This window comes from Stenella coeruleoalba (genome assembly GCF_951394435.1).
Source record: "Stenella coeruleoalba genome assembly, chromosome: 19".
NCBI classification, from domain to species: Eukaryota; Metazoa; Chordata; class Mammalia; order Artiodactyla; family Delphinidae; genus Stenella; species Stenella coeruleoalba.
The window spans coordinates 11,968,272-11,992,833 of NC_137165.1; the positions used below are offsets into that span (position 1 = coordinate 11,968,272).

At 41.4% G+C, this 24,562-nt stretch overlaps 1 protein-coding gene across 11 annotated transcripts in view; it reads left to right on the plus strand.

Moving 5' to 3' along the window:
* The window catches only part of ZZEF1 (zinc finger ZZ-type and EF-hand domain containing 1), a 142,473-nt gene that overhangs the window by 41,764 nt on the left and 76,147 nt on the right, over window positions 1-24,562 (plus strand). For all 11 annotated transcript variants that reach the window (XR_013824983.1, XM_079903943.1, XM_079903942.1 and 8 more), the window contains 15 exons: window positions 616-831; window positions 2,469-2,569; window positions 3,091-3,260; window positions 3,840-3,973; window positions 8,008-8,078; window positions 9,056-9,170; window positions 12,781-12,940; window positions 13,898-14,019; window positions 14,105-14,227; window positions 15,121-15,287; window positions 15,371-15,452; window positions 16,433-16,634; window positions 17,694-17,842; window positions 19,539-19,779; window positions 22,979-23,058. Coding sequence is in view for 10 of the 11 variants with exons in the window: in XM_079903943.1 (XP_079760069.1) it covers window positions 616-831; window positions 2,469-2,569; window positions 3,091-3,260; window positions 3,840-3,973; window positions 8,008-8,078; window positions 9,056-9,170; window positions 12,781-12,940; window positions 13,898-14,019; window positions 14,105-14,227; window positions 15,121-15,287; window positions 15,371-15,452; window positions 16,433-16,634; window positions 17,694-17,842; window positions 19,539-19,779; window positions 22,979-23,058 (2,133 nt within the window). In the remaining variant the exon portion in view is untranslated. The remainder of the gene's footprint in view (window positions 1-615; window positions 832-2,468; window positions 2,570-3,090; window positions 3,261-3,839; window positions 3,974-8,007; window positions 8,079-9,055; window positions 9,171-12,780; window positions 12,941-13,897; window positions 14,020-14,104; window positions 14,228-15,120; window positions 15,288-15,370; window positions 15,453-16,432; window positions 16,635-17,693; window positions 17,843-19,538; window positions 19,780-22,978; window positions 23,059-24,562) is intronic.

Genomic DNA, 24,562 nt, shown 5'->3' on the forward strand with positions numbered 1-24,562 from the left:
ATCTTAGTAAGAAGCTTAAAAAAGAGAAACAAGAACTATCTTTAGGGCTTGTACATAGTAGGTGCTCAGTAAATATTTGTGCAGCTGAGTAGTGGATTCTGAAAGGCCCTCAACAAAGGAGCTTTCACTATAATAAGCAGAGAGTGTGCATAGAAGTTGGGCTTTGCAAATGGTTTTAGCTTTGAGCAGACAAGGCTGTGTCCTGGGCTCCCAGCACATGGATTACAGGTAATTGGGGGCTTGGAGATGATCCCTTAGGGCAGTCATTGACTCTTTTCACCATATAGCTGTTGTCTGTTTCAAAATGACTGTGCCACAGAGCAGACGTCCTTCTCTTATTCATCCTGTCTCATCCTGTTTTTACCTTGAAGCAGGAATAGTGCCGTTTCTCTTATTGTGAACTTTCCCCAAACCTGACTTCAGCGTTTGTATTGTCTCTTCCCTGTTTGTTGTAGATGCTGGGCTTATACTTTGTGTCTCCAGTGCTAGGCATAGTGGTACCTCATTAATTATTAAAGTCACAGGAAGACCTGCCCAGAAAGGCCTTTATCTCCCTTTCGTCAGTACCTGGGGCTTCTAAGTCCTTCTCCTCACCTCTGTCTTGTCCTTTTCCAGTATTTGATGGTGAAGTTCCTCTGCACCCGCCAGGAGTCGGCAGAGCGCCTGGGAGTACAAGGCTTGAGCATCAGTGGGTACCTCCGGCCCGCGAGGGCAGAAGCAGAGCAGAGCATCGTCCGTACTCACTGCAGAAAGGGCGTGGAGGAGAGCGTCTGTGGGGCCACACTGCTCCTCAGGACCCTTCAGTTCATCCAGCAGCTCGCCCACGACCTGGTAGTGTTTCCTCAGTTGTTAGACCTCATTCCTTTGGGAAAAGTAACGACAGTGTTTGGGGAAAGGAACACCAACCAGTGAAACCTGGCCCTGCTGAAGCCATGCAGTACAAATGAGGACGGCAGGCATTATGCTGCTGTGATGATGTTGGGAGGCCAAGGGGAGTGAGGCGTTGGGCATTAATGGCATCAGTCAGTGGAAGACGAAGTGGCATGTGGCCACCATCGTGAGGTTTCCTGGGATACACCTACATGCAGATCTTAAAGAGCCCCAGCTTTGATTGACAGGGAGACAAAGCACATTTGTGGAATTTATGTCTTCTTTAAGTCCTAGAATTATTCCTGAAGTGTAGGTGAATTCTCTTTGTTTACTAAAAGTACCAAAAATAATAACAGGATTTTTTTTAATTGAAATATAGTTGACTTACAGTATTAGTTTCAGGTATACAACATAGTAACCTGATATTTTTATAGATTATACTCCATGCAAAGTTATTATAAAATATTGACTATATTCCCTGTATTGTACATTATATCCTTGTAACTTAAATTTTATTTTATACCTAGTAGTTTGTACCTCTTAATCTCCTTCACCTATTTTTGCCCTTCCCCACACTCCACTCCCCTCTGGTAACCACTAGTTTGTTCTCTGCAACTGTGAGTCTATTTCTGCTTTGTTATATTTGTTTGTTTATTTCATTTTTTAGATTCCACATATAAGTGAAAACTTACAGTATTTGTCTTCTCTGTCTGACTTATTTCATTAGGTATAATACCCTCCAGGTCCATCCATGTTGTCACAAATGGCAAAATTTCATTCTACTTATGGCTGAGTAATATTCCATCATATACATATACCGTATCTTCTTTATCCATTCATTTGTTGATGGACACTTAGGTTGCTTCCATATCTTGGCTATTGTAAACAATGCTGCTGTGAACATTGTGTTTTTGATACTGACTTCTACAGTCACTAATGAAAACAGTGACAGTCTACTCAAAGAAAGGTTCTTGCAGCCATCGCTGTAGAGGACATGGCTTATCACTCAGGAACCCAATGGAGCCCTCTCACATGTGCTACGCAACAGTATCTACTCTTGACCTGCGTTCTGCTTCAGGGCATGTTCAGAGGCTGGTGACTCAATTTGTATATGGATTGTTTGGTCTTTGTTACTGGAGCTCTCCTATCACAGCAGAAAATAGCAAATGAGAGGGAGATGCTTAGGAGTAGCAGAAGCGATTACAGTAGAATTGATCTTTCAGCCTACATGCAGGGAAGGGTCAAAACATGCTGCAGGATGGTCCTGGACAATAATCATCACCAAGTAAAGATTCCCTTACGTTCCAGGTGTAGAATCTATGAAGTCAAGGAGCTTTCATAGGGATGTGTGTGTATGTGTTATGTGTATATATATACATTCACGTACATACGTACACACACACACGTATTTTAGAAAGTTTCACACCAAAAACAGTTGTTCACGGACTTTTTAGTTTAAGAGTAAGCATCAGTTATGTTGGAATTTTACACATGCGGAGCCACCTTATCCCTTAACAGTGAGAAGTAAATGAGCCACTACAATATTTCTCTAAATACATGTTTCAATTTTATTTTTTCTGGTCTTTATTATTTTTTAGGTACAGCAGAAGGAAAGTGGCTTAAAATACAGATCTTTTCTGGACTTCGCGGGTCTTGATTTGCAGATCTTCTGGGATTTTTACAGTAAATTAAAGCAAAAGTAAGTCAGAATTTGTTACAAGGTGATAATCGGATATTGATAAGCACAACTGAAAACAGAGTTTTGCTGTTCTAAATGGACAATTTTTTTCTTCCAAGATTTTTTACTTCCTACTAGTTTATATTGCTCTGATTTGAAAGATTTGGTTATTGTTGAAAATAAACACCTTACATTTCTACAAAGTGCTTTATTAGGGCAGTGTTTTTGCAAGCATTTTGTCATTTATATTACAACTTTATAATGATAAGCAGGTCAAGTATTATAGTATTCTCATTATACTACTGAAGAAACAGAATCAGAGGTGTATTTCTTTGCCCAGAGTGGGCACAGTCAGACAGGGTCTGTGTTTTCAGTCACTACCCAGTCCATTGTTCTTTCCTTTCCACCTTTCTGCCTCTGGTTGGCATTCTTTTTACTGAGCCTGATGCCTAGCGGGGAGAGCCCTTTGTAGATAGTTGTTTGGCTTGGAGGGTAAAAGCAACTTGCATTTTTGCTCTCTGATGTTCTTTGTCTTTCTGTAGCCCAAGGGAAGAATGCATCTGTGCCCAAACCCTGCTTCTGCAACTCCTCCAGAGCTGTTTCTCCGTGCTGCAAGGAGACGTGTCGGCCACCTCTGAGGACGCCAAGGCTCCAAGCATGAGCCGTAGGCGGGTAGAGGCCGCCAAGGAGCTCTACACACACCTGTGTGATGGTAGGGATTGGGGTTCTTCTTTACTGTGACCCTGAGCTCGTAGCCTGCAGGGCCTTTTGCTTTAGAGAACAGGGGGTCCTCTGACCATGCAAACCCAGGAAAGGGTTTACATCTTTGGAAAATGAGTTTCCATGATCCTCTTTTGAATCATTATTTGGAGTTCAGGATTTAGTCCCTCTTCAACGACTTCCTCCTGGTTTCTGATATACAGTTGTGTTATATTGAGAGTAATTGCTATCACACTCCAGTCTTTACTTCAGCTGAGACATGGGGATGAGGCTGATAGATTGAGGTGGGGGAGATGATAATATTAATTGAGAATAAAACACATGATCATCTGAAGTTATTTTGAAGGCTTCACCAAGTTGTGTCTCAAAAGGACAGAAATAATGTAAAAACTGGTACATAGAGTCTTTATTTTTGTTAAACGTAAACAAATAAAAATATAATTTCTTTACATTGCCTAGCCTGTACAGAAGTATTTCTTTGCTCTGGTAGCGAGTGTATGGGCTACAGCCGATACATATATTGTAAGTGAATAGGTGGGATATATTAAAGCCGATTATTCATTTTTACCAGTGGTGGATAGGGTGGATGGAGACTCTGCACCCATGGAAATATTGAAACAAGAAGTCAGGAATACCCTTCTTAATGGGGCTGCCGTCTTCTTTCCTGATCGACAGACCCGGCGGGACCATCTCTTCACCATGATGGTAATTATTTACGTTAAAAGTATGGATTCCATTCCAGAACTCTGTTGGGGTGAAACTTATTAGTCTTTGTTTTCTCTGAATATCCTCTCAGTTTCAGTTTCCCAAATGTGTATTTAATACTGTGTGCAAAGTTTTGTGTGGGACACAAGTATCTAAGGACATAGCGCTGTACTCAGGGTGGGGATGAGAGATAATCCTGACCTCTGTTTTAGAACCTGCTGAATCACAAAGGGAGAGTTTAGTCTCCTTCAGCTTTATGATATGCCTACAACCAAGTGTTCTTTTTAACATTTTAACCTTTTATTTAATATTTATTTTTATTTATGTATTTATTTTGGGTCTTAGTTGTGGCACATGGGATCTTTCATTGCGGCGCGTGGGCTGTTCGTGGTGGTGCGCGGGCTTCTGTCTAGTTGTGGTGCACAGGCTTCTCTCTGGTGGCGCATGGGCTCCAGAGTGTGTGGGCTCTGTAGCTGCGGCATGAGGGCTCTCTAGTTGTGGCGCGTGGGCTTAGTTGCTTGCAGCATGTGGGATCTTAGTTCCCCGACCAGGGATCAAACCTTAGTCCCCTGCATTGGCAGGAGGATTCTTAACCACTGGACCATCAGGGAAGTTCCAACATCTTAACTTTTTTTTTTTTAAATAAATTTATTTATTTATTTGTGGCTGCATTAGGTCTTCATTGCTGTACGTGGGCTTTCTTTAGTTGTGTTGAGTGGGGGCTACTCTTCCTTCTGGTGTGCAGGCTTCTCATTATGGTGGCTTCTCTTGTTATGGAGCACAGGCTCTAGGCACGCGGGCTTTAGTAGTTTCAGCACGTGGGCTCAGTAGTTGTGGCGCTCGGGCTTAGTTGCTCCGCGGCATGTGGGATCTTCCAAGACCAGGGCTCAAACCCGAGTCCCCTGCACTGACAGGCAGATTCTTAACCACTGATCCACCAGGGAAGCCGCCATTTTAACTTTTTATTATGGGAAAATTAAACACAAAACTAGATTAAATAATACATATAATGAATCCCTCCAACCCCCCCAAGTGTACTCATCACCTAGATTCAATAATTATAAACTTAGGCTAATCTTGTTTCATCTGTAATATACTTCACCCACTCCCACCCCCCATTATTATTTCAGAGTAAATCCCTGACTTATTTTATTCATAAATATTTCAGTTTATATCTGTAAAGAAAATACAACCAAGTTTTAATCTTCCCACCCAAAATTATGATTTATCCTAGGAATGCAAGGATGGTTTAACATTAGAAAATCAGTCAATGAAATCAGAGAGGAAAAAAATCATATTGATAAATGCAGAAAAAATTTTAATAAGATTAACTTCTGATGATGGTTCAAACAACAAAACCCTTAGCAAACTTGATATAAAAGGGAAGTTCCTTAATCTCTTGGAGGGCATGTATCCAAAACCTACAATAAACAATGTACTGGTCTTTGGGACACTGACTCATCCCTTCCAAAGTGAGGTATAAAACAAGGATGCTTACTGTCACTGCTTCTCTTTGATATTATATTAGAAGGCCTAGCCAGTGCTGTAGGACACGGAAAAGAAATTTTAAAAATAACAATCAGAAAGAATAAAACAAATAATCATTATTTGTCTGTTTAGACAAACAACTATTAGAAGTACTGAGAAGACTTTGATGAAGAAAACGAGATGCAGCATTTAAAAGGGCATATCTGTATGTAACAACTAATTAGTAAATGCAATATAAGTGCCCTGTCGGATGCATAAAGCCCCATAGAAACAAAAAAGGGAATAAAAGAAGCATAAAATGTGATGCCAAATGACTGCAGTCTGTTTGGGGGCACTGCCACAAGGAAAAACTGACCCTATACGCAATAGGTGTTTAGAGGAGAATCTTGTTCAGGTTAAGTGATGGAGGATTTCCAAGAGGAGGGAGGATCTTTGGTTGTTTTCAGCTCTCTGCAAAATTTCCATATCAGCTTGAGGGATCAGGTTTCTTTCTTCTAGTTTTATTGAGATATATTGACATACATCATTGTATAAGTTTAAGGTGCACAGCATAATAATTTGACTTACATACATCGTGAAATGATTATCACAATAAATTGGATGAACATCCATCATCTCATATAAATTAAAGAAATCTCAAAGAAACAGAAAAAAAATTTTTCTCCTTGTGATGAGAACTCTTGGGATTTACTCTCTTGACCACTTTCATATATAACACGCAGCAGTGTTAATCACATTGATCATGTTGTACGTTACATCGCGAGTATTTAGCTTATAACTAGAAGTTTGTACCTTTTGACTGCCTTCATCCAGTTCCTCCGACCCCTGCCTCTTATCTCTTTTTCTATGAGTTTGTTTGTTTTTGAATTATAATTGACCTGCAGCACTACATTATTTCCTGTTATACAGCATAGTGATTCAATATTTCTGTACATTTCAAAATGATCACCACGATAAGTTTATTTCATGATATGTCACCATATGAAGATATTACATAGTTATTGACTATATTCCCCACACTGTACATTTCATACCTGCGACTCATTTAATCTGCAGCTGGAAGTTTGTACCTCTTAATTTCCCTCATCTATTTCTTCCCTCCTTCCATCCCTCTCCCCTCTGGGAACCACCTGTTTGTTCTTTGTATCTATGACTTTGTTCCTGTTTCGTTATGTTTGTTCATTTATTTTGTTTTTTAAATTCTACATATAAATGAAATCATACAATATTTGTCTTTCTCTGTGTGACTTATTTCACTTAGCATAATACCCTCTAGGTCCATCCATGTTGTCACAAGTGGTGAGATTTTATGGCTAATATTCATTCATCGTGTGTGTGTGTGTGTGTGTGTGTGTGTGTGTGTGTGTGTGTGTGTGTGTATCTCACATCTTCTTTATCCGTTCATCTGTTGATGGGCACTTAGGTTGCTTCCATATCTTGGCTATCGTAAATAATGCTGCAATGAATATGAGGGTGCATATATCTTTTCTAATTAGTGTTTTTGTTTTCTCTGGATAAACATCCAGGAGTGGAATTTGCTGGATCATATGGTAGTTCTGTTTTTAATTTTTTGAGCACCCTCAAAAGCCATTACTGTTTTCTATAAAGGCTGCACCAATTACATTCCCACCAACAGTGCATGAGGGGTTCCCTTTGGATCAGTTTTTACTTCGTGAGTTTTAACCTTTGACAGTATCAGCTGACTCTGAATTGTGGATGAATCTCTGTCCCACTTGTTTGCTGGAAGCATTTATCAGGCAGCTGAGCAAATGGTTTTTTTGTTAGCTCGTGTCCCACATGGAAAAATAGAGGACATGCGACCTCTTGAATGACATTGCTGTGTGTTAGTAAAGCAGCTCATTAACTTTTCCTTTGCCCATCTATCTGACAGCAGTGGTAAGGTCTATATTTTTTTTCGCTTCTCGTGCAGATGAATTGAACTGCTGTCATTTGTGACCATATCTTATCTCTCCCAGCCTCTTGTGCCAGGCAGGGCCCCGGGTCTTCAATCCTCTGGAAATCTCCCCCAGTGCCTTGCATAGCAATAGGTGTTCAACACATTTATTGAATTAAGAAAAAAAAAAGTGCCCCCAGAGTAACCCATAGCCTCATCAGGGGGTGTGATTCCTTTAACTGTCACCGTAGGCTGTTCGGACTTATACAGAGAAAGCTTAGATCCTGTTTAAAAAAAACAAAAGAAAGCTCACAAGAAAGGCGCTCTGTCTCTGTCCCCTCCTCTTGGGATGGCCTGCCCAGGGATGAAAATAGACATCTTTTGGAAGTCACCTTCCTAAACATTTGCATCAAGCTTTCCTGCGGGAAGGCTTGAAAATGTCAGCTTCAGCAATGAACAGAAGCAAACCTGCCGTCTCTTGGTTCTGCTCCCTCTTCGCGCTAGGCCATGTCTAAGTTGGGCCCGTGAGGTGGTCTGCTGACCCCGGCTTTCCCCATGTTTGGGATCAGTGGGCCGTGGCATTTTGTGCTGCTCTAGGGCTCTAGAATGTTGTGGAATAGATTTCCTGAATCCGCAGTGTCTTGTTTTCTAGAAGAATGTCACTGAGCAGGAACACAAGCAGTCCCTGCAGCTCACTTTCCGCTCACTCTGCACGTATTTTAGGTAAGTTTACAGTTCTTTTCAGTTGTCCAGTATTTCAGATCTTTGCAACGTTGTTTTCTTGAGCTCTCCCTTCCTTTCATGTGCTTTTGGAGTAACCAAGTACTTCCCTCACTCAGCCAGGTTTCTAGAGTGAGGTATCACTAGACTCAGAAGTGACCAAAATAGTGGTAGAATAATAGTCTTGTCAAGAATTTGCTCCAAGTCCCAGTCACTGTAAGACACTTTAGAGTTGAACCCATGGGGAATCTCCTTGAATGCTTCAGTTTCTACATGATTTTTGAAGACAAAAAAGAAGCTGAAGGAGTTTGGGGTCCAGTCCTCAAGTCTAAAAACCCAGATACCTTAAAGCCCAAGCCCAACTGCAGAGGCACAGAGTGGTAGTTTAGCAAAAATTGTGCTGAGAGGGGTGACGTGGAGACCATTACCTGCTTTGACTCCCAGAGAAGCTCATGGGCCTGTAGGTTGCATTATTAGAGGTATAGACTCTTGAAGGAGGGAGGGGACTAAAAGCCTGAGCAGCTGTCTGCAGGTGAGACTATACCTGGTACGGAGGCCAGATTTAGAGGACTGTATAAAATGTCTTCAGAATCGAGTATCAAGGATGATGAAAGAGGCTGGGGCTCATGTGAAGAAACTCTGAAGACACAGGGAATGTTTAGCCTGGATTGTCAGATTAGCAGTCATGAGATTAGGTTTATTTCCTGTTGGTGGCCAAGGTGATTTATTCATCATATTTATTCCCTGGAATCTTTTCTAAGGACTTGAAGATTTATGGGCCTGTGCTTACATAAGTACATGTGGACAGACAGTGGCACAGACCCAGCTGGGACCCTGGCCTTTTCCTGACCCAAACTCCTCACATCCCATAGAACTGACAGTGAAATCTTGCTAGGTTCTCTTTTGGAACCTTTTGAGATAGACAGCGTGAAAATCCCCTTCCTGAAACAAGGTGTCATGACTAATTTGTGTCCTTTCAGTGATAAGGATCCAGGCGGCCTTCTGCTGTTACCTGAGAAAGGCGACCTGGCCGACACGGACATCAGTGAAGTGCTGGCCGTCATGAGCACTCTGCTCTCTGTTGCTGCTCGAGAGGTAACTGATGCCGCTCTGTTTCCTTTGCCTCTTGCCTTTAGGAGACGGGGTAGGGCAGTTGTGGCTCCTTCCCCTTTAGCCCTCATTTACAGCATGATTGTAACTTTGCCTACGACTGTCACACACGAGCACAGAGGTTTCCCCGCCTGCCTTTGCTTCTAGTTAGCAGCTCCTGCAAAATGAGCGAGAGGTTGCTTCCCTGCCCCTTGGTAGTCAGCCAGCAATAAATACCTGAAAGTGCTCATTAAGACTCCCTTTGAAAAGGAGGAATGGGTATTTACTGAGTGCCCTTCTGGTGTCAGTCAGTGAGCCCAGCGCATAGTCATATATTTGTGGTGTGAATTCTGTGGAAAAAGCCTTTAACTTTTTTTAAAATTTAAGATTACTTAGCAAACCCACAGGCTAATCAAATCTGAAAAGATGGTCTCTTTTTTTCTGTGCTAATGATATTTTAAAGTTTTTTTCTTTTCTTTTTTTTTTTTAACATGAAGGATTTTGTTTCTCAAAATGTAGTCCATTTGTCACCTGGATCAGAATCGCCTGGTACATTGTGGCAAACATTTGGATTTCTCGGTCCCACCCCAAGCTACTGATTTAGAGTCTCTGGGGGTAGGGCTTAAAACTCTGCATTATATCAAGTACCCCCAGAGATTCTGAAGTAGCAAAGCCCTGTAGTAGGGGACCAAGCACTACCTCTCTGGATAAAATACAGGAACCAGGGAGGTAGAGGAGATGTGGGCAGAGTACAGACCACACCCTTGATGTGTTTAATGACGTGGCTGAACTTGGTGTCTTTAAATCTCTTATGTTTTTGTTAGTGCTTTGCTGTTTTCAGGTTGCTTCTGGAGCCATGATTTCGTTCATTCCCAGCTGCCTGCATTGATAGGCCACTCAGCACTTACCCCCCCCCCCCCATTTGCTCACAGGGACCTTAGAGAGCTTTCAGTGTGCTGGGTTGTCATTTGTAGTGTGCTAGGTCGCACTGGACTGGCCACTATTTAGACCTAATATTAGTTTAAATTCAGGGTTATTTTTATTTTACTGTGATGCCTGTGTTCTTTAAGGTAATGTATTGACTTTATAAGCCTTAATTGTTTTTAATCAATGCTCTATTTTCTGCTGTCACATTAATGTTCTCTTTGGTTATTTTCTCCTTTCTGTCTTCTTTCCAGACCCATCTCTTGAGTCTTCTTTAAAAATCTTACTCCAGCCTACTGCCCATCAGTTTTTGCTCTGCCCTGGTTAGCCGTGTCTCATTCTCATCTGTTTTTATTTCTGCCATTTCCCACACTTTCCCTTTCTCCTGGAGCTCATCTAAATTCTGTGTTTCCCAGACTGCTGATTTAAGTTCTACGTTCCCATCATCAGTGCCCCTGGGCAGAAGACTCCAGTGTTCTCACTGGTTTTCGTGGGTGTTAATTCTGCCTCCTGCGTGAGTCGGTATGTGCTGGAGCCAGGACTAAAACCCAGGCTATTCGACTCTTAGTCTTGTCCCCTTTCCACTTGGTCAGGTGTGCTGTGAGTTGTACGTAGAGAAGTGAGATAGCATTTGTCCAAGAGAATTCCTCATAATCTTCACTATTTGGAGATCACGTGATTGTCTTTTCTTCCCTGTCACTTTCCTGTGATACAAAGGAAGTTAGAAACCTCACCAAACCTCCCAGGCCAGGGATCACTGCAGCCATTGAGATATTTCCTTGAATTATCTTTTTGAATAAGAAACATTTATGGTTGTACTAAAGAAGAGTTAGATTTAAAAAAACTTTTTTTCAAGGTGGTCAGAAATGTACCTAGTCTGAAAAATTTCTCGCAAGTCTGTTAATTCAGTAGAGATCCACGAGAAGCCTGCTGCGTGCCGGGCCCTGTGCTAGGCATGGGGGTACAGTGCCAAAAGAGCACGGTCTTGAGAAGCAGGCAAACATGTGATCAGTCATAATACAGTAAGGGCCTAAAAGCGTAGGTCTTGTGGGTACAGAAGAGCACACCTGACCCCATCTGGTGGAAGAAGGCAGTAGAGCTTGGGAAGGGCTTTTTGGAGGAGGTGGTGCTGGAGCTCCTTGTGAGCCCACAAACGGAGTCTGATCAGGCATAGAGGAAGGGGTGTTCTTAATATAACAGCATATGTGAAAGGCCAGTGACAAGATGGGGAGGAGCAGGTATTTGAAGAGGAGAGTGCTAACGGCTAGGCTTCGAACATGTTGGGTTTATGGTTCTGGGAGGACTTCAGGTGACAGTGTCTGGTTGGACCCTCAGGAGCTGAGTCAGTGCTGGAAATGGAGATTTGCCATCATTCACCAGCAGGTGATAGTTGAAGCCATGAATGTCAGTGTTCTCTCATCGCCTGTGGGCATCTGTGTAGAAAGGGCAGCCAGGAGAGTAAGAAGGAGAGGCAGGAAGAAAGTCAGGGGCCACAGAAGCTGAGGGAGGAGAGAGCTTCAAGTAGGACCGTGGCTGGCACAGCTCCCAGGGCTGGGGTTAAGTGGGGAGGCTTTGCTCTCTAGGTGGCAACTAATGCCTTTGAGGAATGGCTTCAACGAGTGGTGGGTGCAGGAGGGGTAGAGTGGCAGGGAGGGGAAAGGCAGGCACAGCAGGTGCAGGCAGCTTTTTCAGATGGAACACATGTACACATATATATTGATGCACACTTTAAAGAAACAACTATCCATTTTAAGAAGTGGAACATTACCAGTATTTTTGCAGTCTGCCCCTCCCTGCCCAGTGCCCTTCCATGGCTCACCTTCCTCCTTCCTCATCAGAGGTAACCACCATTCTGAAATTTATATTCATCATTTCCTTGTGTTTCTTTCTACTTATCCCTACATAGCAGGCTTGTTTTCCCTGATTTTGGTCTTTAATGGAATCATGTGGCATTCAGTCTTCTGGGACAAGTTTTTTTCACCCAACAGCATTTTTGAGATTCATGCATGTTGATGTATGTGCTGCAGTTCTCCCCCTCCACCCCCAACCCACTGGTACACAATATTCCCCTTATGAATCTGCCATAATTTATTTATCCATTTTACTTTGGAGGGAAGGGAGAGTTGGGTTGTTTCCAGTTCGGGGCATTTACATGGAAGTAGTATATCTTGTGGTTTGTAGGTGCAAGAATTTATCCCTAGAGGTCATTTGACTCTTCAGAGAAACTGGAGAATAAAGATGATGGTTAGAGAGCTGTAGTGGGATAAAGAATTGTCTTTTAAAATGGGAGAGATTTGATTGAAGGCTCAGGGGAAGGAGCCAGAGAGAAAAGGAATTATTGAAGATGTGTGTGTGTGTGTGTGTGTGTGTGAGAGAGAGAGAGAGAGAGAGAGAGAGAGAGAGAGAGAGAGAGAGGGAGAGAGAAGATAACCGTGGGGTAAAGTTCCTAAGGGGTGGAAGGGGGAACGTGGAGTCCAACATCTATAAAGGCTCTGAACAGCTGGAGGGCAAGAGAGGAGTTTTCATAATGCCGTCTTTCTTGGTCACTTTTGGGTTGAAAGCTCTGTCATAAATATTCCCCACTTCCCTAGAATCTCTTTGTGTCTGACAGCTGCTCTCTTACAGAATGCCCCTGGCTGTGTTCTGTGAATGGCCTGTTGTAAACACTTTCCATTTCTCTCCTCCCTTGTAGTGTGAGCTGCTGATGGTCGATGGGGCCCAAGGGGAGGTGGGCTCTGTGCTCTTCTCCCTGTTCTGGTCTGTCCAAGGCAGCCTGCTGTCCTGGTGCTACCTGCAGCTGAAGAGCACAGACTCTGGAGCCAAAGATCTTGCCGCTGACCTTATTGAAAAATGTGAGTTTCAGTACAAAATCCATGAAAACAGATAGGTGTTTGGGTTTGACTCTGTGTGTGCTCTTTTCTTAGTACCTCACATAGAACAGAGTGTGTGTTGTTTTCATTTCATTATTACAAATCAGATCTGTCTTCGGGTTGTTTTTTTCTTCTTAAAATGGAATTCTGTAGCATGTCTTTTTGCTCAGTTTCCTGTCTGAATGAAGTAGTATGCCTAAGTGTTTTTATTGTACGGTTGGGTCATTTCACGGCCTAAACATTGCCTCTGCGGTCATACAGCACTCTTAGATGATACTATATTCTTCAGTAGAGTCTGTCTTCCCTGTTTTAATCAAATTATCCGAAAAAGAAAGTCTTGAACTTTAAAAATCTAAGGTACATGTGAGCACTTCTGTGATCTTTGCTGGTACTGAAAATATTCATGTCCCATAAAACCACAGAAAATATTCATGTCCCATAAACCCACAGAAAATTATACAAAACCCAATGGGTTCTGAGAAGTTGTGTGTAGAAAAATCAGTTCCATCAAACTTGGTCTCAGCAGCCATGTCAAAAATGCTTACAGCATTGAGTCTTGGCTCTTCAAGTTTGGCCTGTCACATGGCGTACCTAGAGGCGGGCCCTTTGTAAACAAAGGGAGAGGCAGACCAGCAACTGGGTTGGTCAGCCATGTACCTTCACTTATAAAAGGGATATCTCCACCCCATGGAAAAGTAGCAAAGGCAAAAAAAAAAAAAAAATCACTCACTTTAAAAGTAAACTTTTACTGAGATTCGCAGTGCTTTTCCCTCCCAGAGGAAAACGTTTGTATGACACTGAAATGGTCTCATGGTCTTCTCTGACGGGGAATTCCCTCTACAGCTTCTGTGACCCTCTCCAGCTTTGTCCTTGATGATGACCAAGTAAGTGATGTTTCTACCATATAAAATATTAATTATTTTCTTTATGTTTTGGCAGATGTGGGACAGTTTCTGGCACGCATGAGAGTGATTTTGGAATCCCTTTTGTCACAGTATAGCGGGAAAACTGTAGTAGAAAAATTATGTAATTCGGTGTTTTCAATGGCAGCTCGTCAACTGGTAAGACAGAGTGGCAGCCATTTGTAAGGGGTGGGAGGGGGCGAGTCTGAGGTGGACGCTAAGTGCTTCGTTCATCTTCCTGTAGGTGATCTTTCTGCTGGACTTTTGCACATTAGATATTTCACACTGCACGCTCTTGAGAGAGTTCAGTGCCCTGACAGAGCTGTTGAAGGAGCTCTGCAGTGACCCTGATGGAGGACTGAACAAGGTACCTCGAGTTGGCATTTGAACCTGCTTTGTATCCCCTCTTAGGAACCCTGTGACCACACGTAATGAGACATACCACTCAGTTACGGGTCTACACGAATAAGTTACCTCTAGAAGAGCCCCCTCTGTTTTATCAGTACTTTTATCAGTGCCTATCAACTTTATCAGTGTTGGTTTTGACAGCAAGAATAAATGCCAGTCTGAGTTGATTTGGTATATGGTCAGCATTAGACAGGAGACACAGAGGAAGCTGTACATAGATTAATTTAATTGTTCTACAGCACATGAAATTATATCAAAACCATGTGAATGATTAACCAAATTGAAGTCCAGAAGAGAAAATCTGTGTTGAAAGGCAAATTAGAGGGTTGGGTATTTAAAAGCATTTTCTCCCTTACTCAGCCTTACAGGACAAAATGTTTTTTCACTGTCTTGTTTGAATCTCACAACTCTGTGGGAGTAGAAAGGGCGTATATTTTAAAGCCTATTTTAAAGACAAAAAAAGCAAAGACTGAAAAAGGGAGGGAGAAGACAAGGTGGGCTCGGGTTTGCCAGGGTCCCAAATAGGAGTGTAAGGTCTTTCATGCTAGTACTGGAACTTCATGCTGGTACTGGTTTGTAAGAAATAGTTCTTACAGATAGTCATAGTTAGAAAAATAAAAGCTAATCAGAGTTACTATAATGCAATAGAAACCCCGTGTCTTCTCTGCTGAATAAATGTATGTTGATCGATATGTATAGATGGGAACATCAGGTATATTTTTAGCCTGTGTGATGATTCGTGTAGGGATGTCAAAAGCTACTGTCTGGGGCACTGATGCACAGCAGTTTCCTGTGTGTGGCTGGATGTAGAGTGATGAAAACCCTTCTTTCTTAACTCGTTTGTCTACATAGCTGGATGTGGAGACTTGGCAACAGGAACGTCCTGTGGTGTTACATACGTGGACCAAGGAGTCTGCTCACAACTATGAAAATAACTGCCATGAGGTGTCTGTCTTTGTTAGCCCAGGGGCAACCTATTTTGAGGTGGAATTTGACGAGCGATGTGAAACTGAGAAAAGGTACAACTCACCTGTTCTTTTTCCCCAAGCAATAATGGATCAGAAATGAGAGATGGAAAGTGATAAAGATTATGCTTTCACAGGTATGATTATCTGGAATTTACCGACGCTAGAGGTGGGAAAACACGCTATGACACAAAAGTCGGCACTGATAAATGGCCCAAGGTGCGTGATGTTCCCAGAGAGCCATGCGATACTTGTTTCTGTGTCAATTCTTCTCCTTTTGTCAGCCTCAGGCGGTAATAGAGATATGGTCTTTGAAGGGAAGCACTTATATTACACTTTCGTAAAAGGAAGTGCTTATAGCAGAGTTCAATACCTGTTTTGTAAATAAAGTTTTTTGGGGATACAGCAGCGCCCATTTGTTTGTTTCATCTGTAGCTGCGTTGGCACTTTAGTGGTGGAGTTGAGTCATCGCAACAGAGGCTGTATGGCGCAGAAAGTCTAACGATTTACTCTCTGATTCTTCATAGGAACAGTTTGCCACCCCTGGTTTATATCACATTGTCAGAGTAAATGGGGAGTTGTAATCCTTAGCAAGAAAGGGCCAGTGAGTCCAGGAGGGCCCTGACCATGGTGATGAAAGCCAGGATCTCCCTCACAGTTAGGGCCGCATGGTCTCTGGGGCTGGGAAGTTAAGTCCTGCTTCACTGTTGACCTTCTCTCTGCTGTCAGCGGTCTTGGTTGGGAGCAGAGGAGCGGGCAGCATGCTCTCTGGCTGAGTAGATGGTGGGCAGATGGGCATCTGAGGTTTAGAAAACCGACCAGCAGTTTTCAACTTTGCTTCTTCATAAGATGCAGTTGTGAATTTTCTGTTTCAGTCACTCCGTTATACATTTCTCCTTTAGTAGTTTTGGTGGGGGTGATAAGATATAATGGTGAGAATATAGACCAATTTTTTTTTTTTTTTTTTTTTTTTTTTTTTGGCCATGTGGCATGTGGGATCTTAGTTCCCTGACCAGGGACCAAACCCATGCCCCTTGCAGTGGAGGCGCGGGGTCTTAACCACTGGACCTCCAGGGACCAATTTTATATTTAGACCAATCTTATATTTAGATCTTTCTGAGTCGTGAAGAACATGCTTATTATTGAAATGCTACCTTCTCTAATCAGTTTGACCACATGACTTTTTTGTTTGTCTCTAGAAAGTGACCTTTAAGGCTGGTCCCCGGCTGCAGTTTCTCTTTCACTCTGACAGCAGCAACAACGAGTGGGGCTACAAATTCACCGTCACTGCCTATGGCCTGCCTGATGTCGCCGTGTCTTGGGGCTTGGATTTACAGCTCCTTGTTTCCCGGCTGATGGGACGCCTCGCTTCCCAGTGCATGGCACTCAAATCCGTGCATCGTAAGTCCACAGACCATCCCTTCCCTTCTTGCTAACAGCCACATTGAAGAGCAAGGTAGTACCCCTTTTGTGTAAGTTGTCTCCACATAGCAGTAGAGCAAAGGGGATTGATAAAATTCCCTTTCAGTTTCCTTTAAACTAAACCACAATAAGATGTCTGCTTGACTCAGACACTGGGGCACATTGCCAAGGAAGGACATGGTGGATTCCCTGTCTGTGGAGGACAAGTGGGGAGGGAGCTGAGTTTGGGCAGCATTGTCATCATTGTTTTGTGAGTCAATTTTGGTATACTCCAACAAGAAGGCAGAAATATGGAATAAATTAATTGTATATTCTCTAATTATCTGAATATTTGTGTGAATATGTATAAATATGTGAACATGGATTTAGCCTTAAAGTGATTTCTTCAACTTATTTGTTAAATTCATCCAAGGATGAGTGAAACAAGAAATAGAATGAAACTTGCTAGCGTATTTTATTTCTATATCATGTCTTGAGTTTTTCCTCACTTTAAAAGTAAAACATCATACAAAAATTGCGTAACGGAAAAAAGCAAAGGGGAAAAGCCATTTTTAATCCTGATACCTCGAGATAACTATTATTAACATTTTAATCTATTTCTATCTAGTCTTTTTTCTTTGTTTATTCATAAACACATACATGGTGGGTATTTAATTATTGCTGCTATTTTTTTACAAACTTAAGTTTATGAATTGTGAACATGTGCCCATAATGAAACGTTTCTAAATGGTCTCCTGTTATACCCTAGAGGTAGTTCCCATTCTGTTTTCAACTTACTACACGGGTTAAGTCATTTCAGAGGCACCTGTAACTGAAGCTGTCGTAGAGAATGGTAGCATTTCAGGACTGCCTGATGGCTTGGGTTCATTGGGGTATTTGTTTATGAAGTATCACAATTATGTTCTGCTAAATGTGTGTGAATTCCCTCCAAGTCTTAATGCCCAAGTTTTTTTAAAACCTTTTCTTCACCAGTTCAAAGATTCTCAGTATATTAAGGAAAAAATAGAACTCTCATCAGCCTTCTTTTTCTCTTTCCAGAGTTAGGAAGTAACATGGCAATACCTCAGGCAAAAATGGCATTAGTCCTAAACTCCCCCTTGTGGAAACCTGTGTTCAGGCACCAAATATGTCCAGAGTTGGGATTAGAAGCAAGCTGGCCCACTCACCCACCCCAGGATAATAAGGAGGTATTTGTTCTTCTCTTGTCTTTGTATTTGGAATGGGAAATGTTTACTAATATTTATTACTTTAAATTATAAACGTCTGTGTTTGTATCTTATCACCCCCACTGAGCTGTTAGCTCCTCGAGGGCAGAAACTATATCCCTTGTTCACTTGGGGTCCCCACTGCACCACAGGGGCCAGTGTAACGGGTCTTCAGAAGTATTGACTGACTGACTCTTCAGTGATATACAGTAGGTGCTCAGTAAATCTCTCTTGATGGAGTTATTAAACAAACAAGTCGAGTCTATTTCCGGTGCCCGCTGAGTCAAACTTCAGAATAAATGATTTATGCTGTACTTATTTGTTCTCCATGGAACAGTAACACATTATTTAGGCTTATAATAATTAAAAACGAAACAAGTTTGCCCACTGTCTCTTCTTCATCTCTCCGCCCTTCTCTCTCTGCTCTACTACTTTTCCTCCCTTCTTCCTGCCTCCCCCTACCCCAGTTCTTCAGTAGTTAATTGCTGAATCCAGGGGTTCTTGCTCAGCTTCTCTTCTCCTTTGCCTCTCTGCTCCTTCTCTTATTCCATGGCAGCCTACTGTCTTCTCTTAATCTCACCACTCCATCTACTCCCTTTATTGACCTCTCTTCTTCCTCCTTCTCTAAAGAGTAGGCTTCATTTGGGCTTTCTCCCCTTTCCTGCACCCCACCAAGACTTGATGCTGTCTCCTCTCTTCTGTTGTCATATCTGTGTGAAAAATACCTAAATGTCAGTTTCCAGCCCTGGTTCTTCTCTCAGGCTCCAGTCATGTATCCCCATCTTCCTGTCAGGTATTTCCATTTAAGTGTTCTGATGCCCTTTAACTCAGAGGTGTAAAACCAGGACGTCTCCCTGGACTTCTCGCTCCTGTTACTGTCATTATTGTTTCCCAGGCATTGAACCACTGCTCCCTGGCATCACCTTTATCCCCACCTTGTTCTCACCTTTCCTGTCCAGTCAGCTGCAAGCCCTGTGGCTTCTTCCTTGAGATGTTCACCACTGTCTGTCTCCTCTGTCTCCATCTTTATTCAGACCCTCATCTTGCACTTGCGTTGTTACATTGGTACCTACCAAGTTTTTTTTAATCACTGCATTATCTTGTCATTCCACTGCCAAGCACCATTAATGGCTCCCCGTTGCCCACAGGGTGAAGTCTAAACTCCTCAGTGTGACAGTCAAGGCTCTCTACAGTCTCCTTTCACCTTACCTATCTGACTCTAGTTCCCACCACTCCCCAGCTGAGACTTCAGGCCAGGTCAGTCTCCCCACTGACTCTTAACTTTTGCTCATGGTTGTGTTCCTCAGGGCCAAACCTGCGCAGTCTTCAGGGTCCAGTCCAAAGCCCGTCCCCTCCAGGAGGCTTTCCGTAGTTACTTTAACCTGCCAGGAGCTCCCCCCTGTGGATTCTCAGCACTGGGTGTCCCTTCTAGGCATTTGGCACTTGATAATCTTACGCTTTACAGTAGTGGTAGCTTTAATGCTTTTAATGTTTTATTTATGTTTACCTTTTTTTTTAACCCATGTATCTGTCTGATCTCCCCCAAGTAGATTGAAACTTCTTGAGAGTAAGCACCGTGTTTTATACTTCTGCTTTGGCCTAGTAGGTGTTCAGTAAACTTTATTTTTTGAATGAATGCATTAAACATGATGGTTTTTCTTGTTGTTGTTGTTCCCAGGTTAAGAACATCCCTGATGATCCCTGCCACCAATTTCTTCTTGACTTTGCACAGTCAGATCCTGCCCAGAACTTCTGTGGGCCATATTCAGAACTTTTCAAAGGATTCATACAGGCATGTAGAAAACAGGCCCCAAAGACAGATATAGTTGCTGGTTCCACTATTGATCAAGCTGTGAACGCCACCTTTGCTGCTCTGGTGTATCGCACTCCAGATTTATATGAGAAGCTGCAAAAATATGGTAACTTATATTACAGGGAATGTTTTTGATCTGAAGGCCAATTGCTAAGTTTTAAGAAAGCTTATCTTAAGTGAAAGTTGTAAAATATTTTGGAACATAAACATACTTCTACAACTATAGACTTCATCTTGTCAGTCCTACTTTGCCAGTCAAAAGATTTGTGACCAATTTATAGTTAGCAGATTGCAGTATATAGCAAGTAGCCTTGAGTTTCCTAATTAGCAGGTAATTTGTAATCCAGAATTCTCATGGAAAACTGGCGAGAAGTTTAATGGAAAGAAACCTTAACTTGGGTTGTAGTCCCAGCTCACAAACTAGAAGTTGTGCAGCTTCAGGTTAATCAGATAACCTTTCTGCACCTGAGTATCCTTATCCGTAAAGTTTAGATTAGCTCTAACATGCTAAGAAATTCCAATTTAAACCTGAGATGTTTAGGTAATTGAATGTGCTGATAACCAAGGAGGAAATGCAGGTATTAACTCCATCTTTAGACTTGCAGCTTCTTTGTAGCATCATCCCTGCTTGGTTTCCTTCGTTGATAGCCTGCTCCTTGCCATTTCTTTTCCTCATGTCCCCCAGGGATACCATCTCTGTGTATTTACTATAAGTGTAGACTGCAGCCTAACAGGACCCACGGAGAGGGAGGGTCTCTCCCTACGCATAATCTTTCAGGGGAAAAACATTTCAAACCCAACGTAAAGACAAGTTATGGGCTGTCCCAAGCACTTTGGCAGGATATGTGTTCTTTCCATGGTGCTGATGAAAGAAGCAGGAACAAATGCTTCCTTTCTTAGAGTAGGTAATTGCTTATTGCTCTAATTATTATTATTGTTGATATTATTAGCACTGCTACCTTTATTGCTTAGTCTTGTGTGTCCCACATTGCAGAGTTTATTTCCTGATGTCCAAATCATCTCAATTACTCCTTCAAATCTTAATATTTCCTTTAAGAAGCTGCTCAAGTAAATAAAACTGTACTGACGCATGAGTGGTTTAAGTAAACAACTGTCACATGGGAGAGTATATTTCTGCTGCGGATGAGGGGCCTGCTGACCTGTATGGTCTTGGAAAAAAAAATTCGGTACATGTTTCCATAATCAAATTGTAGTAAGACAACTGGACAGCCTTTGTTACCTGTGGGAACTTTCAGTGGAAGGATAAAAGCCTTGTGAGTTAAAAGCTGAGAGATAGAACTCTCCCCTAGCTCTTTTTCAAATCATGTTCAGCTATCACATACCTATTTGCAGTTAAGAAACACACAATCAAATGTAGGAACTAGAAATATTTTACCGAATACAAGTTGTTTCTAGAATACCTACCACTGTTGCTTTGAAAGAGGTAAAGTTGGTTCCCAGTTCTTTCTGTCCTTGCCTCTAAGGGGCTATTCATGGGTTCTTCAAGACTGAACTACTTTGAGAGTGGTCCTTGTCTAGCTAATTTGCTCATCTTTGTCTAAAAATTTGTCACCCTTTTGGGTTAGAAATGTACGGGAGGAGTTTTTCAACTAGACTCTAAGCTGCTTGAGGGCAGGAACCATGTTTTTTTTTTTCAGCATAGTGTTTCCCAGTGCCTGGTATAGAGCCTGGCACATTCTAGGTATTCAGAAAATACATTGCGTTTACATTGGCTCAACAGAGAGTGTCACTGTGTTCTAGTAGTTTATCCTTTGGTTTTTAGATGAAAAGGGACAGGCCTCATGGGTCTTTCTTTAAAAAAAAAAAAAAGAAAAAAGAACTTTTTTGTTATTTTTCTAATTATAAAAATAATACCTATTCATGTAGAAACTTACAAAGTACAGAAGAGCTTAAAGTATTTATCAACTATAATCTCACCACTTCAAGAACATTTTTCTGTTATCATTTTTCTATATATCTACCTGGCCTTTTATTTAGGTATATTTATATGTGTACGTATGTATATATACACACCATGTTTTTACTATGTATACTCTTTTTAAATAAGACAATTTTGTACATACTGTTTCATTATCAGCCTTTTTTACTTAATATATACCATGAACTTTTTTCCATGTTTTTTTTTTTTAACATCTTTATTGGGGTATAATTGCTTTACATTGTTGTGTTAGTTGCTGCTGTATAACAAAGTGAATCAGCTATACATATACATATATCCCCATATCCCCTCCCTCTTGCGTCTCCCTCCCACCCTCCCTATCCCACCCCTCTAGGTGGTCACAAAGCACCAAGCTGATCTCCCTGTGCTATGCGGCTGCTTCCCACTAGCTATCTATTTTATATTTGGTAGTGTATATATGTCCATGCCACTCTCTCACTTCGTCTCAGCTTACCCTTCCCCCTCCTCACGTCCTCAAGTCCATTCTCTACGTCTGCATCTTTATTCCTGTCCTGCCCCTGGGTTCTTCAGAACCATTTTTTTTTTTTTTTTAGATTCCATATATATGTGTTAGCATATGGTATTTGTTTTTCTCTTTCTGACTCACTTCACTCTGTATGACAGTCTCTAGGTCCATCCACCTCACTACAAATAACTCAATTTCGTTTCATTTTATGGCTGAGTAATATTCCATTGTATATATGTGCCACATCTTCTTTATCCATTCATCTGTTGAGGGACACTTAGGTTGCTTCCATATCCTGGCTATTGTAAATAGAGCTGCAATGAACATTTTGGTACATGACTCTTCTTAAATTATGGTTTTCTCAGGGTATATGCCCAGTAGTGGGATTGCTGGGTCATATGGTAGTTCTATTTTTAGTTTTTTAAGGAACCTCTATACTGTTCTCCATAGTGGCTGTATCAATTTACATTCCCACCAACACTGCATGAGGGTTCCCTTTTCTCCACACCCTCTCCAGCATTTATTGTTTGTAGATTTTCCATGTCAATAATTATTTTTTACTCACTTTTAATAATTTTTATTTTGCTTTTAATTTTTTTATATTTTACTTTTATATTTTTACTTTTAATATTTTACTTTAACAGTATATCCATTTCAGATGCGGTTTGTTTGAAAAAAGTTAGTTTGAAGTAACACAGAGAACCCATTACAGGTGTTTGTGGTTTAATTGATAGTTTTTTTCCCCCAGTCCTCTCTTAGGAACCCCCATGTGCAAGTGTCAGGAGAAGGGTTTTCCTTTGCGGAGATTGGGAGGTGACTTTGGGCTTCATGTTGCAGTAGTGAATTGTGTTAACTGAATGTAACCTCTCCTTTCCCCAGTAAACAGTGGGGGCAAGACAGCCCTGAGTGAGGAGTTCGCACAGGTGTATTCCTTGGCAGATGGGATTCGAATATGGATGGTAAGGTTTTCCTTTGCATGTGATTTTTATGCATTTTGAGTTTTCCCACCATGATATCATTGAATTAAGGTAAGTAGCTCTCTTCTCAAGAATTTAACTTTAGGAATGTTTTTCAAAACTAAAGTTCAGTGATGTGAATGGATAAAAAATAATTTAGAACCTTGAAATCATAATTTGGTGAATGTTGAGATTGTCAGAGTAAACAGGACTCAATTGAGCCCCCGCTTACCTCCTTTTGTAACCCAAAGGCTGCTCGGTGGAACCTAACCTTTTAGACTAGGGGGAAGAGCATTGTGTTAGATGACAGTTTTAGGCAGAGGAGAGCACTCTTGCAAAGGAGAGGGCTTTCTGCATTTTAGAAAAGTAGTTCTGCAGCATTGTTCATGACAGCAATAAACTGGAAGAACAAAATGTCCCATTTATAGAACAGACAAAAAGATTATATATTATATTACTGTATAATGCTGTATTACAGTGAAAGTGAATGAAGTAGAGCTGCCTGTATCAGCATGGGTGGTGCTCACAAATGTGATGATGAGCAAAAAATAGCAAGTTGTAGAAGAATGCGTAGGTATGATATTCCTCGTATAAAGCTTAAACATAAACTACATCTGTTATGTACATAAATATGTAGTAAAATTATACAAATGCATGGAAATGATAACAAATTCAGGAGAATTGTTTTTATTTCTTAGGTGTGGAGATGAGTATATATTAGTATTATTTATATATATATTTACAACCACCTTAAATATTGTATAGTAATTGAGAAAGCAGTCTTAAAATAAATGAGTAGAGGCTGGTAATAAGAGTGAAAGCAAGAGACTAGTTGTGGTAATTAGATGAGGATGGCTTCTGCTACTTGGGAGATAAGATAATTAGACTGTGTGATTGATCTGAGTGGTGAACAGGCAAATGGAATTTAGGACTGTTTCCGTGTTCCTGGTTTGGGTGACTTGGTGGGTGGGTAGAAGCGTTGACCAGAATAGGAAGAATGGTCTTGGATCTGGGAGTGGGGTGCTAAGTTCAGTTTGAGACCTGTTATGTATGAGGACATCTAGGTTATTTAAGACACCTAGCTGGAGAATTTAGTAAATGTGAAAGAATATAAATGTCAAGGCAGAGATAAGGATAACTTCAAATCATTGGTAATAGTTTTTTTTTTAATGTATGAGTTTATCCAGGAACAGACAGCCTTGGACAAAATCCACAATGATTAGAACATAGTTGGTGCTCAATGTAGACAAGATAGATAGATGGAGACCCAAATGAACAGGGACTCTCAAAAGAAACTAAAAGGTATCATCATCAGAATGGTGGCGGGTGGATCAGAAGACTGTGTTGACAAAGGAACCAAGACAGTAATAGCAATTTAAGAAAGTGTCCGATAAAGTCAGTGGCCACACACAGTTCAAGTAAAAAGGATTTGGCAATTGTGACAAAGCACATTGTAGATTATGCTTCTGGCTTAGCATATGACAGACTGCCAATGATTGGACAAGAT